The 15,000-nt window shown below is 46.3% G+C and overlaps 1 protein-coding gene across 1 annotated transcript in view; it reads right to left on the bottom strand.

Annotated features, from left to right (window-relative positions):
- The window catches only part of LOC127001449 (uncharacterized), an 87,602-nt gene that overhangs the window by 1,583 nt on the left and 71,019 nt on the right, over positions 1 to 15,000 (bottom strand). The window contains exons 11-18 of the mRNA XM_050865976.1: positions 11,525 to 11,725; positions 10,780 to 10,909; positions 10,291 to 10,444; positions 7,186 to 8,485; positions 5,123 to 5,283; positions 4,108 to 4,212; positions 3,052 to 3,168; positions 501 to 856 (exon numbers count right to left, since the gene is read on the bottom strand). Of these exons, the coding sequence (XP_050721933.1) occupies positions 501 to 856; positions 3,052 to 3,168; positions 4,108 to 4,212; positions 5,123 to 5,283; positions 7,186 to 8,485; positions 10,291 to 10,444; positions 10,780 to 10,909; positions 11,525 to 11,725 (2,524 nt within the window). The remainder of the gene's footprint in view (positions 1 to 500; positions 857 to 3,051; positions 3,169 to 4,107; positions 4,213 to 5,122; positions 5,284 to 7,185; positions 8,486 to 10,290; positions 10,445 to 10,779; positions 10,910 to 11,524; positions 11,726 to 15,000) is intronic.

The raw sequence follows: 15,000 nt of genomic DNA, 5'->3' as shown, positions 1-15,000 counted from the left end.
GAAGATGATGATGATGATGATGATGATGATGAATTGTGAAGAAGCTTAAAATTGCGAGGTTCAGATGATGGAAATGAGAAATGAGTTGTTGTTTTCCAATAATGGCTGAAGACGATGATGATGATGATGATAAATGGAAAAAGCTTAAGACTTCAAGATTAAGATAATGGAAATGAAAAATGAGTATGTTGTCCTGCAGTAATGGGTGAAGATGATAATAATGATGATGATAGTGATGATGGTGAGAGTGAGGATGATGATGAATTATGAAAAGCTTATTGAGATTGCAAGGCTCCGATGATGAAATGCAAAGGTGATATTTATAAAGTCCACAAAGAAGATTGATATTAGTTCGGTTCTCATGAGTTTTTCTTTTCACATTCATAGTGTGAGAAAAATTAAGCTGCAAAATAAATAAAGAAAAAAATAGACTAAGCTCACACGAAACTGCCCTCACATGTACCTATTCTTCACTCTCTACACACCTGAACGGAACTTACCTGGATAATACCGACTGCTCCTCCTCCTCCTTCTTCATCTGCTCCGAGAAAGCACTCCCAACGGGCCGCACTTTAATCTCAGCCGTCATAGGGTATTGGAAACCCTTCACTTGGTGGGCAGAGGAGGGGGGCGACGTGCGCTGTTTGGGGGCCTTCTGAAGGTGGCTGGGGGTGGAGTCTTGAGGGAGGCATTCGGTGAGGAGGTGCACGACGATGATGGAGAAGATGACGGAGATGCAGAAGAAGAACCACATGTCCACCATCTTGATGTAGGCCGTGTCAGGCAGCTCCGCGGACACCTGGTTGAAGAGCGTGTACAGCACCAGCAGGGTCGTCAGGGTCATGATGGCGCGCACCTGTCGGGCGAAGGCAGGTGTAAGGGGGGAGGGCAGGTGTGAGGGGGGGTCAAAGAGGGGAGGCAGGTATGTGGGGATGAGGGTGAAAGGGGGAAGTCAGGTGTAAGGGTGTAAGCTTGAAGGTGGAAGGCAGGTGTTTGTGGAATTAAATTAGGGAAGGAGGGGCGGTACGGGTGTTTGTATTCTGGAGAAGTACAGATGTGTTGAGAGGAGAAATATAGGGGAGACAGATGTGTGTGTGGAGAGGGGGGCATGTAAGAGGTAAAGCGAGGGTGAGACAGGATAAATGAGTTGAATGTGATGAAAAAAAATATGGGTTTTTATGTGTAGGAAAGGTAAAAGTTATGAATTAGTGAATGAAAAACAGACAGACCGATAAACAGACAGACAGACAGAGAGGCAGAGAGACAGACAGATAACGGGCAAACATTAAAAAAGTGATAGACATTGAGAGAGTGACGGACTGACTAACTACCACAGATAAATATATATATTAGACAGAATGGAGAAGAGGAAATATATGAAGCTAAAACAGACGTGTAGAACAAAAAGGAGGAGTGACAAGGGAAGATAAGAGCAGGCATGTGAAGAAAAAGGAAGGGAAGAAAGTATGTGGAAATTGTAAAGAGAAGGAGGGAGGGAGGAAAGAGGAATGGCGTGCAGGAAGGAAGGAGGGAGGGCGGGCAGAAAGAGGACATGTAGTGGAGGGGAAGTAAGAGAGAGAAAGAGAGAGGGGGGTGGAGGAAGGTGGACGTAATCGAATGTCACCTCAACGCCCGAAATCCAGACCTTGTAAACACAATTTGCTGAAAAAGAAGACCAGGGTAAAGAGGAGGAAGGCGAGAAGAAAAAAAAGGAATCAGTAGGAAGAAAACTCGGAGTAATAAGAAGGAAATTAAATGAAAGAAAGTATAAGGAAGAGAAATTATTAAAAACAGAGAAAGAAGGTAGAAAAATAGAAAGAAGTATAAGGAAGAGAAATTATTAAAAACAGAGAAAGAAGGTAGAAAAATAGAAAGAAGTATAAGGAAGAGAAATTATTAAAAACAGAGAAAGAAGGTAGAAAAATAGAAAGAAGTATATGGAAGAGAAATTATTAAAAACAGAGAAAGAAGGTAGAAAAATAGAAAGAAGTATATGGAAGAGAAATTATTAAAAACAGAGAAAGAAGGTAGAAAATAGAAAGAAGTATAAGGAAGAGAAATTATTAAAAACAGAGAAAGAAGGTAGAAAAATAGAAAGAAGTATAAGGAAGAGAAATTATTAAAAACAGAGGAAGAAGATAGAAAAATAGAAAGAAGTATATGGAAGAGAAATTATTAAAAACAGAGAAAGAAGGTAGAAAAATAGAAAGAAGTATATGGAAGAGAAATTATTAAAAACAGAGAAAGAAGGTAGAAAAATAGAAAGAAGTATAAGGAAGAGAAATTATTAAAAACAGAGAAAGAAGGTAGAAAAACAGAAAGAAGTATATGGAAGAGAAATTATTAAAAACAGAGAAAGAAGGTAGAAAAATAGAAAGATCACTAGAACGAGAGTAAGACGAGAAAATAAAAAAAAAATAAGAAGGAAACTGAATAAAAAAGTATTAGGAAGATAAATCATTAATAACAGAGAAAAAAGGTAGAAAAATAGAAAGATCACTAGAATGACGAAAAATGGAAAAAAATATATAATGTCTAATGTAAATAAACGAAGGCAAGAAGCAGGAACAATACAGAAATTAAAGTGGAAATACGTTAAAATAATGAGAGTAGAACGAAGCAAGTATGAGCATTAGAACAAAGAAAATTGGAAAAATGAAACGTCTAGAAAGAAAACGAAGGCAAGAAGCAGAAACCAAATAGAAGAAAAGAGCAACGATAATGAGAAGAGAGAGAACGAAAAAACGAAAAAAAATTGGAGGATAGGGAGCAGAAAGATCACATAGACGAAGAAAATTGGAGAAAAGTAAATAATCCAAAAAAGAAAACGAGGAAAAGTAGCAAGAAAAAAAAGAATATTGGCAATGAAAATGGAGGAGAGAATAGAGAGGAGAATATATGATGAGAGATAAAGTAGAGAAAAAATCACTTGAACGTAGAAAATGGGATAAAGAAAAGAGCCTGGAGGAAAACGAGAGTACCAACCACCACCGCCACCACCACCACCAACACCAGCGCCACCACCAACACCACCGCCACCGCCAGACGTACCTGAAGGAGCTGCAGCCTGACGAAGAGCGTCGTGTAGCCGATGCAGAGGATGAGGAAGGTCGGCAGGAAGATGGTGAGCACGAGGAGGGAATAACGCCGCTGCAGCTCAAAGGTGGCCTGCAACACACGCACGCGCGCACACACTCAAGAGGAGGAGGAGGCAAAATACACACACACACAAAAAAAAAAAACAGAGATATTTAGATAGATTTACATAGACATTCAGACCACACAGACCCTTTGGTCCAGAGTCCAGACTAGGTGGTCTGTCCTTAAATCTAAGTGAATTTATATTAATCAATGGTTCCAAAACTTTGCATTTCTACTTCAGTAAATGTTGTCAGAGAAAGTGTCGGTCGAGCTTGTTTCTAAAGAACTCAGTCGTTTTGCACTGGACCACTGAAGGTGGGAGCTTATTCCATTCTCGCACTACAACGTTGGTGAAGAAATATTTGGTGCAGTCTGAATTTACTTGTTTACATTTCAGATTTGTGCCATTATTTCTCGTTCGCTAAGCGTCATCGATTATAAACAATTAATTTGTCCTTATTTGTAAAGCCAAAAGCATTTTAAAACATTCGATCAGTTTTCCTCGGAGGTGACGTTTCTCAAGAGAGAACATGTTAAGGGTGGATAACCTCTCGTCGTAAGGTTTCTTGCGCAAGGCAGGGATCATTTTTTGTTGCTCGACGTTGAACACCTAATTTAGCAATGTTCTTTGCATGGTGGGGAGACCAAAACTGTACCGCATATTCCAAGTGGGGTCTGACTAAACTATTGTAAAGTGGAAATATTATTTCTTTATTTTTAGTAAAAAGTTTCATTTTATGAAGCCCAGCATTCTGTTCGCTTTTTCTCCTGCGTCGATGTATTGCTGTGAGAATTTGAGGTTTGACTCGATTTTAACACTAAGGTCCTTGACGCATTGAACACTTTTGAGTTTAACGCCAAGTGTTTCGAGAGAGAGAGAGAGAGAGAGAGAGAGAGAGAGAGAGAGAGAGAGAGAGAGAGAGAGAGAGAGAGGGGAGGGGGGTGGGAAGGGGGGAAAGTACGTACCTGCAGCCTGTCGTTAGCCAAGGGTCTGCTCTCCACGGTGACGGTCAGCTCGCCCACCGTGTACTTGGCCAGATGGTTCAGCCCCTGGTACTCCACGCTGGCGTTCTGCAAGGCACGTTGGTCCATACCATTAAACTCATCGGAGCCTCAGTGCCTACATTTCTAACGAATGTTCTTTTAGGTTCTCGGTACAGGAGAAGGGTCAGACTATCACCAGGGTCATTAAACTACTCTTGGAAATGCCCAAAACTCCTACGCCAAAGCCTTGTCAGATATCTGTGCTAAGGCCTCGTAATGTTTAAGGTCCATATTAATAAACTTCGGAGTCTTAATACATCTATTTAAAAATGCTCTCGCGGAGTTGTCGGAGTTTCTGTTGCTAATTTCATAACCCTGGCAGTAGTTTTGCAAGGTTTCCGCGCACAGTATGAACGGGAGAAACACTCATGGTAACCTGACCTAGCTCCTCTCTGGCCTTAAAAAAAATAGTCGTAACAAGAACCCAAAGCATTTGATGATACCTGTCTTAAATTATTGTTATTGATATTATAAGAGGCGAAGCAGTTGGAATGCATACCCCAAACACCTGAGACGCCGAGGAAGAGAAAATGAAAGTGAGAGCGATGAGAGAGGAGAAAGAAGACGAGAAAAGATAGATTATAGAAATGGAGGGACCGACACATCCCTCTCATCGTCTGCCTGTCTGTCTGTCTCTGTCTGTCTGTCTTTCTGTCGGTTTGGCTATTAATCTGTCTGTACGTCTGTCTTTCTTTCGGCTAGCCTATCTATCTGTCTGTCTGTCTATTTTTTGTTCCGATTTCAAGAGCCTGGAGAGAGAGAGAGAGAGAGAGAGAGAGAGAGAGAGAGAGAGAGAGAGAGAGAGAGAGAGAGAGAGAGAGAGAGAGAGAGAGAGAGAGCAAAAAGAAATAAAACCTGCCGTATCGGAATCCCTTGCACCTGGTATCCAATCATCTCTATAACTCATGGCACGTTTTACCTTGTTATCGCCCCTTACCTCGAATTTCACGACGGAGGAGGTGGCGGAGGAGAACCGGAGGAGCACGGAGCACGTCTGGGTATCGAAGGGGTAGAGGAAGAGGCGGTAGTTGCAAGAGAAACTGGCGGAGTAAAGGGTTCTCTGCACCAGCCTTCCCGCCCCCGCCGAGAACACCGTGTCTGGAGGAGGAAAACGACAGACGCCAAGGTACAGATAGGCAGTCCAGGTTTACACACCCATATTTGCCAGGCCTTTCGCAGAGGTAAACCAGGGCCCACTTTTTCAAACGTTTCGGGGCTTACACACCCACCGAGGTTATCGTAGAGGTTGTTGTGAGCACATTTTCATGGGAATTGGGTAGTTTTATGACCCGGGTGGTAGTGAGACGAGGCTTCTGTAACATGAGCGTGAAGAAAACTCATGAGAACGCGATTAATCTTTTTGTCCCTTGGAGCCGAAACCATCTGTGAATACGGGCCCAGGTAGCCTCATAATTTCAAGTCAGCGCTGATTGAATAACGTCAGCAAATTTCGGAGAGGGGAGGAAGAGAAAGAAAACGTATATCACTACATGAAAGGAATTGAAGAGAGTAGAGGGAGCAGTTCGGGACACGTAAAGGTAGGCAGCTCTTGAATGACTGCCCGCACTTCCTTAATCAGACCCACTGTCCGTCTCCCTGCTGACGTCACGCGAAAGTAGACACATTATGACTCAGCATCCCGCCCGCGTGAAGCACCTGGCCCCCTCTCTGTATCTTGCAACACTACATGGTATTTACGAGTCTTGTGACCGAGGAGAGAAGCACTGAGGAACAGCAACATCAGATTAGACGAGAAAGAACCCACAAAGGAAGGCCTCGAAGCACGCAACACGCTGCACAGTATAAGCGTCTTGAGAACGAGGAGAGAAACACCGGAGAGTAGCTACAGTTTATAAATGAAAGAAACCGCAAAGGGAGGCCGTTGCTAAGACTACCTCCATGAAGAACGCAACGTAACTTTTCTATCATTTCTCTTCTACTTTTCACCAAACTTTTTGAGAGTACGCCGCACCTCAACCGAGCTCACCTTGTTCCACCTTACCCAACAAGCTCACTTCCCCTCATCTCACCTCGGCTCAACCTGTCAGGAATTCGCCTTACTCACCTGATTTAGACATCCCAACACTCAACTCATTTTGCCTTTTCTCAGCTCATCTCTTCAATCCTCATCTCATCTCAGCTCAACACTCTAACTCTCCCACCTCAGTTTTCGTTTCACTTTTGGATAACCTTACTGTTATTGCATATAGCTTTCCCACTTTGTTCGTATCTCAGCTCACCTCAGCACAACGTCGCATATCTATCTCTCCCACCTCAATTTTTCATTTAATTTCGCTCTTGGGTCACGTTACCTTTCCCATAACATTTCCCGCACCCTTTTTTTTTCTTATTCTTCACTCCCTTTACGTGTGACCTGAGTGAGTGGCTGGTGCATCATCCTATTAGGCGCGTGGGAAGTGCCTGCCCGTCACCCGCCATCCAGCCAGTGCAGGAGAGAGGGAGGGAGTGCGAGGGAGAACAGGGCGAGGACAGGGACGTGTAATCAGCCCGTTTCATGGTGACGCTCTGGAGTGATGTGGAGGTTCCAGTGGCCTTCCTTGCTCGTGCTCGGGAAAGGGTTGGAAGGTGAGGAGGAGGGGGGGTTGGGGTCGAGCGGTGATTGGTTTTGGCAGCGCCCCAGGAAGGAATGAAGGCGATGCTTGGGGTGTACGAAGGTAGAAATCCTCTGTTTGTCCTGCTTGTGAGAGTGGTGACGAGGGGGGTATCGAGTCTATGAGAGGAGCGATAATGAGTTTCGGAAGCTCCTCATGAAAGAAAGGGTTTTGTTTGTTTGTTTGTGTGTGTGTGTGTGTGTGTGTGTGTGTGTGGGTCGTGGACGATGAGGGTAAAGTCACCTAAACCGTCACGGTGTTTGCGCCTGCATGTGGAAGGGTGACGAAGTGAGGGAAGATAAAGAAGGAAGGGTGAAGGTATCGGCTCCCCGTTAAGGAAAGGGTGATTGTGTGTGTGTGTGTGAGGGGGGGGGAATAGCTGCCTCACCCATCATAACGTCGTTGAAGAGCGGCGGCTCCGGCTTCCCCGTCTGCTCCACAAACACCGTCTGCTTCAGTTTCTGCTGCTGGCCGCCGTTCACGTTCAGGAACTCCGTCTCGGGCCGCCACACCAGCTGCGTCTCCTCCGCCGACAACTTATTCTCGGTGTTCCTTTTCAGGTTCTTAAACTTGAGGTTCCTGTCCGTCCAGCTGAGCACCACCTCCAGCTCCATCATGAAGGACAGGTTGAGGTCATCCACCTGGGAGAACCTGACGATACTGACTTTGGGCGCTACGAGCAGCGGGTCTTGGGTGGTGACGCCCGGCGGCGGACGGTAGCTGTGGTAGCCATAGCTTAGCTCCAGCAGGTCGCAGCGCTCCTCGTCGCTGCCGTCAGCACAGTCATCTAGCAGGTTGCAGCGGACGCCCTGCGGGACGCAGGAGCCGTCAGCACACATGAAGTCTGTTGTGGCGCACGAGGACAGACTCATTTCGACGACGTCCCCCGCCAGGTTTTGGCAGAAGGGATTCAGCACCTTCCACTCGCGGCGCCCAAGCGGGTAGTCGGCGGTGAGGGTGCGGCGCGCTACCATGGCCGCCAGGGTGGTGCCGTCCAGCACGTTCCGCAACACCCACGCACCAGACTCGTTCAGGAACACTGCGTGGCCATAGTAGCCGCGGAAATATGGCGCTCCGTTGACGTAGCCGTCCAGCAGGAAGCGTGTGTGATGCTCCTTCTTGAAGCAGAGGCCGCGGATCTGCAGGAACTTGTCCACGTCGCTGAGACACGGGAAGCAGTACTCGTCCTTGCAATCCACGTCGCCCCAGCCGCTCTGGGACTTGCGCATCACCATGCAGTCAGACTTGTCGCCGTCGTTGGGCTCGCCGGCAGCCCACGCCGTGTATGTGAGGGCGGCGTCGTTGGAAAACTTCCTCCAATCGCCGTCAGCTGCAGCGTCCGTCGCCCCGATCCGCAGCAGGCGATAACTCTTGCCGCTACACTTATCCAGGAAGCCTCGTGTCGCGTTGAACAGCCGCTCGTTGAGCTCGTCACTCTCGGGCACAAACATCTCGGAGTTGGCGGTGTGGCAGAAGTGGAGGGAGCGGCTCAGTGACCACTTCTCCGGCACGATGACGAAGCCCACCTCCCGGCGGCACAATGTGGCCACCGACCTCGTTTCCTCGGAGGCATTCACCACCTCGATGTTCTGCACGTCCGTGGAAAAAATGTTCCCGTGAGGATCGGCGGTGCAAGAGGCAATGGCGGCGATCACGTCCTCCCCGAGCAGGGAGTCCCACACGTTCACCTTCGGGAGGAAGAAACGCGTAATGAGAGGATACCACTCGCCCCGCCAAGCACACACCACTCACCCCGCTAAACACACACCATTCGCCCCGCCAAACACACACCACTCACCCCGCTAAACACACACTACTCGCTCCGCCAAACACACACCACTCACCCCGCCAAACACACACCACTCACCCCGCTAAACACACACACCACTCACCCCGCTAAACACACACCACTCACCCCGCTAAACACACACCACTCGCTCCGCCAAACACACACCACTCACCCCGCTAAACACACACCACTCACCCCGCCAAACACACACCACTCACCCCGCTAAACACACACCACTCACCCCGCTAAACACACACCACTCACCCCGCTAAACACACACCATTCGCCCCGCCAAACACACACAACTCACCCCGCTAAACACACACCACTCATCCCGCTAAACACACACACCACTCACCACGCTAAACACACACCACTCACCCGCTAAACACACACCACTGCCCATAAACACACACCACTCACCCCGCTAAACACACACCACTCACTCCGCTAAACACACCACTCGCCCCGCCAAACACACACCACTCACCCCGCTAAACACACACCACTCGCCCCGCCAAACACACACCACTCACCCCGCAAAACACACACACACCACTCACCCCATAAACACACACAACTCACCCCGCTAAACACACACCACTCATCCCGCTAAACACACACCATTCGCCCCGCTAAACACACACCATTCACCCCGCCAAACACACACCACTCACCCCGCCAAACACACACCACTCACCCCGCTAAACACACACCACTCACCCCGCTAAACACACCAAACTCCCCCCGAAACACACACACACCACTCACCCCTGCTAAACACACACCACTCACCCTGCCAAACACACACCACTCCCAAACAAACACACACCACTCACCCCGCAAAACACACACCACTCACCCCGCTAAACACACACCACTCACCCCGCCAAACACACACCACTCACCCCGCTAAACACACACCACTCACCCCGCTAAACACACACCACTCACCCCGCTAAACACACACCACTCACCCCGCTAAACACACACCACTCACCCCGCTAAACACACACCACTGCCTGCCAAACACACACCACTCACCCCTGCTAAACACACACCACTGCCCTGCCAAACACACACCACTCACCCCATAAACACACACCACTCGCACCGCCAAACACACACCACTCACCCCGCTAAACACACACCACTCGCTCCGCCAAACACACACCACTCACCCTCAAACACACACGTCACCTGCCCCTGCTAAACACACACCACTCACCCCGCTAAACACACATCACTCACCCCACTAAACACACACCACTCACCCCGCTAAACAGACACCTCTCGCCCCACTGAACACACGCCCTGGAACATTGTAGTGGTCGTGCATCCTACGGCGGGATACTGGTATTGCACCCAGCCAGTCCCTTGCAAAGCATCACGAGTAAAAAGGCGACACGTCAGAAAAATGAGTCTGCTGATCCTTTGAGTACTCACACAAAAGGATTATTACGGGAGGGACAAGGATTACAAGAGAATCAAAACCTTACGAAAGCAATAAAGGATGAGAGAAGGAAGGCAAAAGAAAAGGAACATACGTTTGAAAGTTAATAAAACAACAGTGAACAACATCGAGAAATAGCAGTAGATAACCACGGAAACAAAAACTGAAGGAGCACACGAATGAATGATACAAAGGAAAGATAAATGGGGCCGTTCGGAGTGAGGGAGGGATCGAGAGAGAAGAGGCAGAACCTGGGCGATGTGTGCGCTAGTGGACTGCATAGCGTCGAGGCCCCCAGCGAGCGCGTCCTGTTCTTGGCCTATGTAGATGGTGCCGTTGAGGGGGAGCGGCGCCCCATCCCCCACCATGACCCCGGACCCCGCCAGCGAACCGTCCACGTAGAGTCTGAGGGTGAGGGAGGAGGCTGCAGGAGGCCCAGTCATCTGAAGGTCGGGAGTCTTTGTGGCAAAGGTGGTGGCTGTTTTGGTGGTAGTAGTAGTAGTAGCAGTAACAGTAGTAGTTGTAGTAGTAGTAGTAGTAGTAGTAGTAGTGGTAGTAGTAGTAATAGTAGTAGTAGTAGTAGTGGAAGTAGTAGTAGTAGTAGTAGTAGTAGTAGTAGTAGTAGTATGAATTAGATAGACGAACAAAAGAAAAGGGAAAGAAAGAAAAAAAACACGAAAGAGAGATAATTGAAAAAACAACCCCCCCCCCTTCCCCTCCTCTCCCCGCTAGCTGCTCACCTGTACTTGGGGAAGGCGATGAGGTGGCAGTGGTGGTGCCAGGTGTCCAGCGTGTCGGGCACCCGCAGCCGCATGCCCACCGAGGCCTCCACGTCGTTGTAGTAAAGGTTCATGCTGGCCTCCCGCTGGTCTGCACACACACACACACACACACACACACACGCACATCATTCCAATTATTCTCCTTCGTATTATTATTATCGATGTCATTATTATTATTACTATTATCACCGACATTATTTTGGTCATTTATTAGCAGCCACATGTTTTTTTTTTATTTATTGTCCTAGAACGTAGAAATAGGAGTACCAGCAGAGACAGGTATAGTAGTAGTAGTAGTAGTAGTAGTAGTAGTAGTAGTAATAATAATAATAATAATAATAATAATAATAATAATAGTAGTAGTAGTAGTAGAGTAGTAGTAGTCGTAGTAGTAGTAGTAGTAGTAGTAGTAAGGGTGGTAGTGGTAGTAGTAGTAGTAGTAGTAGTAGTAGTAGTAGTAGTAGTAGAGTAGTAGTAGTAGCATTTGTAACTTTACTAACACAGCCACCAACACTACCTCCCCCCTCCCCCTCAACTCAAACCATTAAGATAAACTGAAGCAAACACGAAGAGAGAAAAATAAAAAGAGAAAACGGAGATACAAAAGTCATTCCAGGGCGCACTATGATAAAACTATGAACCAACCAACCCACACCGACCCTCCCATCTGCAGACGAGGGAAGCGGGGCCAAAAGAGACTCACACAAAAGGATAGCGTTGTCCATGTGGTCGGCTGTGGCGTAGGAGAAGAAGTACACGCCGTCCCGATACTGACGTAGGCGATACCGGTAGCAGATGGTGAGAGAGGCGGGCGGGGGGCGTTCACCAGGCAGTGTGTAGCGGAGAAACACCTCGCTGCTAGGGGCGGCCCACACGTCTGTCTGCAGGCCGAACACCCGTGTGTCTAGGGGAGAAAGTAGGGCAGTAAGGGGTGTTAGGGCACAGTTAGGCCGTGTGTTTCTGGGCTGCTGAACAGGTAGTTAATAGGGTCCACACTCCTTCCTCACTACCTAATTCGTTTCTTATAATAAAGGGAGGTTTGTAGGGATTGTGTGTGTGTGTGTGTGTGTGTTGGGGGTAAGTTGATGTGTGTGGGAGAGGGATGGGGTTGAAAATCACACACACACACACACACACACACACACACACACACACACACACACACACACACACACACACACACACACACACACAGGCCACTAGAAGTACCCAAATCAAAAAAAAAAATATATATATATATATATATATATATATATATATATATATATATATATATATATATATATATATATATATATATATATATATATATATATATATATATATATAACGAATAGAGATGGAGGGAGGGAAGAAAAAATAAGGAAGGGAAAAGAAATGAGGGGATTACAGAGGGAGAATGAGAGGGAAGGGGAGAGAGAGAGAGAGAGAGAGAGAGAGAGAGAGAGAGAGAGAGAGAGAGAGAGAGAGAGAGAGAGAGAGAGAGAGAGAGAATGTAAGACACCTTCATCAATAAACAATCAGTCAAAGTACGTGTATTCATGAAAATTCGAAACGTTCATGTTGGCTGTTAGGTACACCTGTCCCATCCATCACCTGATCGACACACACACACACACACACACACACACACACACACACACACACACGAGAGAGAGAGAGAGAGAGAGAGAGAGAGAGAGAGAGAGAGAGAGAGAGAGAGAGAGAGAGAGAGAGAGAGAGAGAGAGAGAGAGAGAGAGAGAGAGAGATGGTTCCGTATATCATTCTTGTTGGTCTTGTTATTATTATCATCACCGACATTCATCTTGATAATTTTGTTTCTACTGCCGTACATTACAGACAGACAAACGTACAGACACATGTTGACTCTCAGCGGGTGTGGACGTGTTGTGTAACCCCTCCCCCCCCCCCCCCCCACACACACACACAAACACCTTTCCCCTCCCAACGCCCAGCTAAGTGAGTACATGCAACACTTTTATTTGTTCATTTGCATTTTTCTTTACATTTTTAATTATTGGCAAATTTTTATCGACCGGTATTTACGTTATTTTTTGTCTGTATCTTTTTATAACTATCGACTTGTCTATCTTTATCTCTATCTTTATCTATATATCTATCTATCTATCTATCCAGACAACCGGGGGCAGAGATAGATAGACGGACAGACAGACACCTAAAATAAGTCAGATAGACGGAGAGGCAAAATGTCACACTGAACAGACAGCCGTTTACAGCGACAGAGGAAGGCAGAAACTGGGACGAGACAAAGTTACATCACGGTAGAAAAAAAGAAATGGATAAATAACGACCACCTGTTCTTTGCTGCGTCACAAAATAAAATAGAGCTTTTTTTCACTATTACTGCGTTTGCCTTATTTATTATTTTTTTTTACCAGTGCGCACACACACTCACACGCGCACACCCACCTACCCCCCCCCCCCCCACACACACACACAGACAAATGACATGGTTGAAGGGGGTAAAAAGCCACACTAGACTGTTTGCGGATGATACAAAAGTAATGAGAAGACTGGCAGAGGAAGTGGACCGCGGAGGCAGCGAAAGGACATTGAATACTTTATAGTCGGAACCAAGAGTGTGGGCTGAGGAATTTAACGTTGAGAATGTAAAGTTCGGAAATTGGGGAAAGGAACCAGGAGACCAATCTGAGGCTTTGGAACAGAGCGATCATATTAAGAAAGCACATGTGGAAAAATGTTTGTCTCTCATTCCAAAACAACTTGTCTACGTAAGCTCCAAACCGTCGTTAGGGTGACATTTCGTTCCATGGATAAAGATGAGATGATGAAGCTAATCATGTCGGTAATTTGACTAAGAATAGAATACGAAGCGATGGTGTGGTCTCCTCAATGAAACAAAAATAATAAGAAAATAGAAAGGATCCAGATAGCAGTTACAAAAAAATGATGCCAGGCCTGAGAAACATGACATACGATGAGAGATTGAAAAGAGTTGGTTTGCCAACCTTGGAGGAGGGAAGAGAAAGAAGAGATCTGATTGCAGTGTACGGGGTGATGATTGAAATTGAAACGATCAACAAAGATGCCCTGTTTGTATGGGGCAAGGGGTCACGGAAAGAAATTCAGGGAAAAAAGGATCTTGAAAGATATCAAGACACAGATTCCCTCAAAGATACATTGACACCTGGAAATGTATTCGAAAAGGAGACAGTTCAAATCAAAACTACTCACGAATGTAAAGTTAAATATAATATAATGAGATTTGGAGAAGGGACCCTAAGAGTGCAGCTAGCTTATTGTATATCACAACTAGGTAAATACAACTAGGTTAATACCCCATACAACTAGGTTAATACCCCACAGACACACACACACACACACACACACACACACACACACACACACACACACACACGTAAACACTAACACGCACGCACAGGGAAGGTAAAAAATGGAATAAATGATGCACTTTCCTCTCCCCTTACGAGCCAAGAGGTATGTTTTGGTTAATTTATTAGAGCCGCGGGTGACAGACAGAACACAGCCAAGAGCCCAAGAAGCCAAGAGGTGCGTCAAGCTCTCTCAAAAGGTCTGTCAAGGTGTGTTTAGTGCCGTGTGTATGGTGTCAAGCAAACATTCTCTGTGTGTTGTGTGTGTGTGTGTGTGTGTGTGTGTGTGTGTGTGTGTGTGTGTGTGTGTGTGTGTGTGTGTGTGTGTGTGTGTGTGTGTGTGTGTGTGTGTGTGTGTGTGTGTGTGTGTGTGTGTGTGTGTGTGTGTGTGTGTGTGTGTGTTTGGGTGATATTAACTTTGTCCTTACTTTTTACATAGCTTTGTATAAATATTCAGACAACACAGACCCTATGGTCCAGACTAGGTGATCTGTCATCAAGCCTAAACAATATTATATTAATCAAATAACACCAATATACACATTTCTCCTTTAGTGAATATCAAGTTGAAGAAAGTGTCGATCGAGTTTGTTTTTTTAATTAATCAATCGTGTTGCACTGGACCACTGAAGGTGGGAGTTTATTACATTCTCACGCTACAACGTTGCTGAAGAAAAATTTGGTGTTCTGAATTTTTTTGTGCAATTATTTTTCGTTCGGAACGTGTCATCTATCATGAACAACTTTGATTTGTCCACATTCGTAAAACCATTGAGTAGTTTGAAACTTTAAATATCTTTTCCT

This window comes from Eriocheir sinensis, chromosome 21, assembly GCF_024679095.1.
Source record: "Eriocheir sinensis breed Jianghai 21 chromosome 21, ASM2467909v1, whole genome shotgun sequence".
NCBI classification, from domain to species: Eukaryota; Metazoa; Arthropoda; class Malacostraca; order Decapoda; family Varunidae; genus Eriocheir; species Eriocheir sinensis.
Note: the sequence above shows the minus strand (reverse complement) of the source record. Positions and strands in the feature narration are given on the sequence as shown.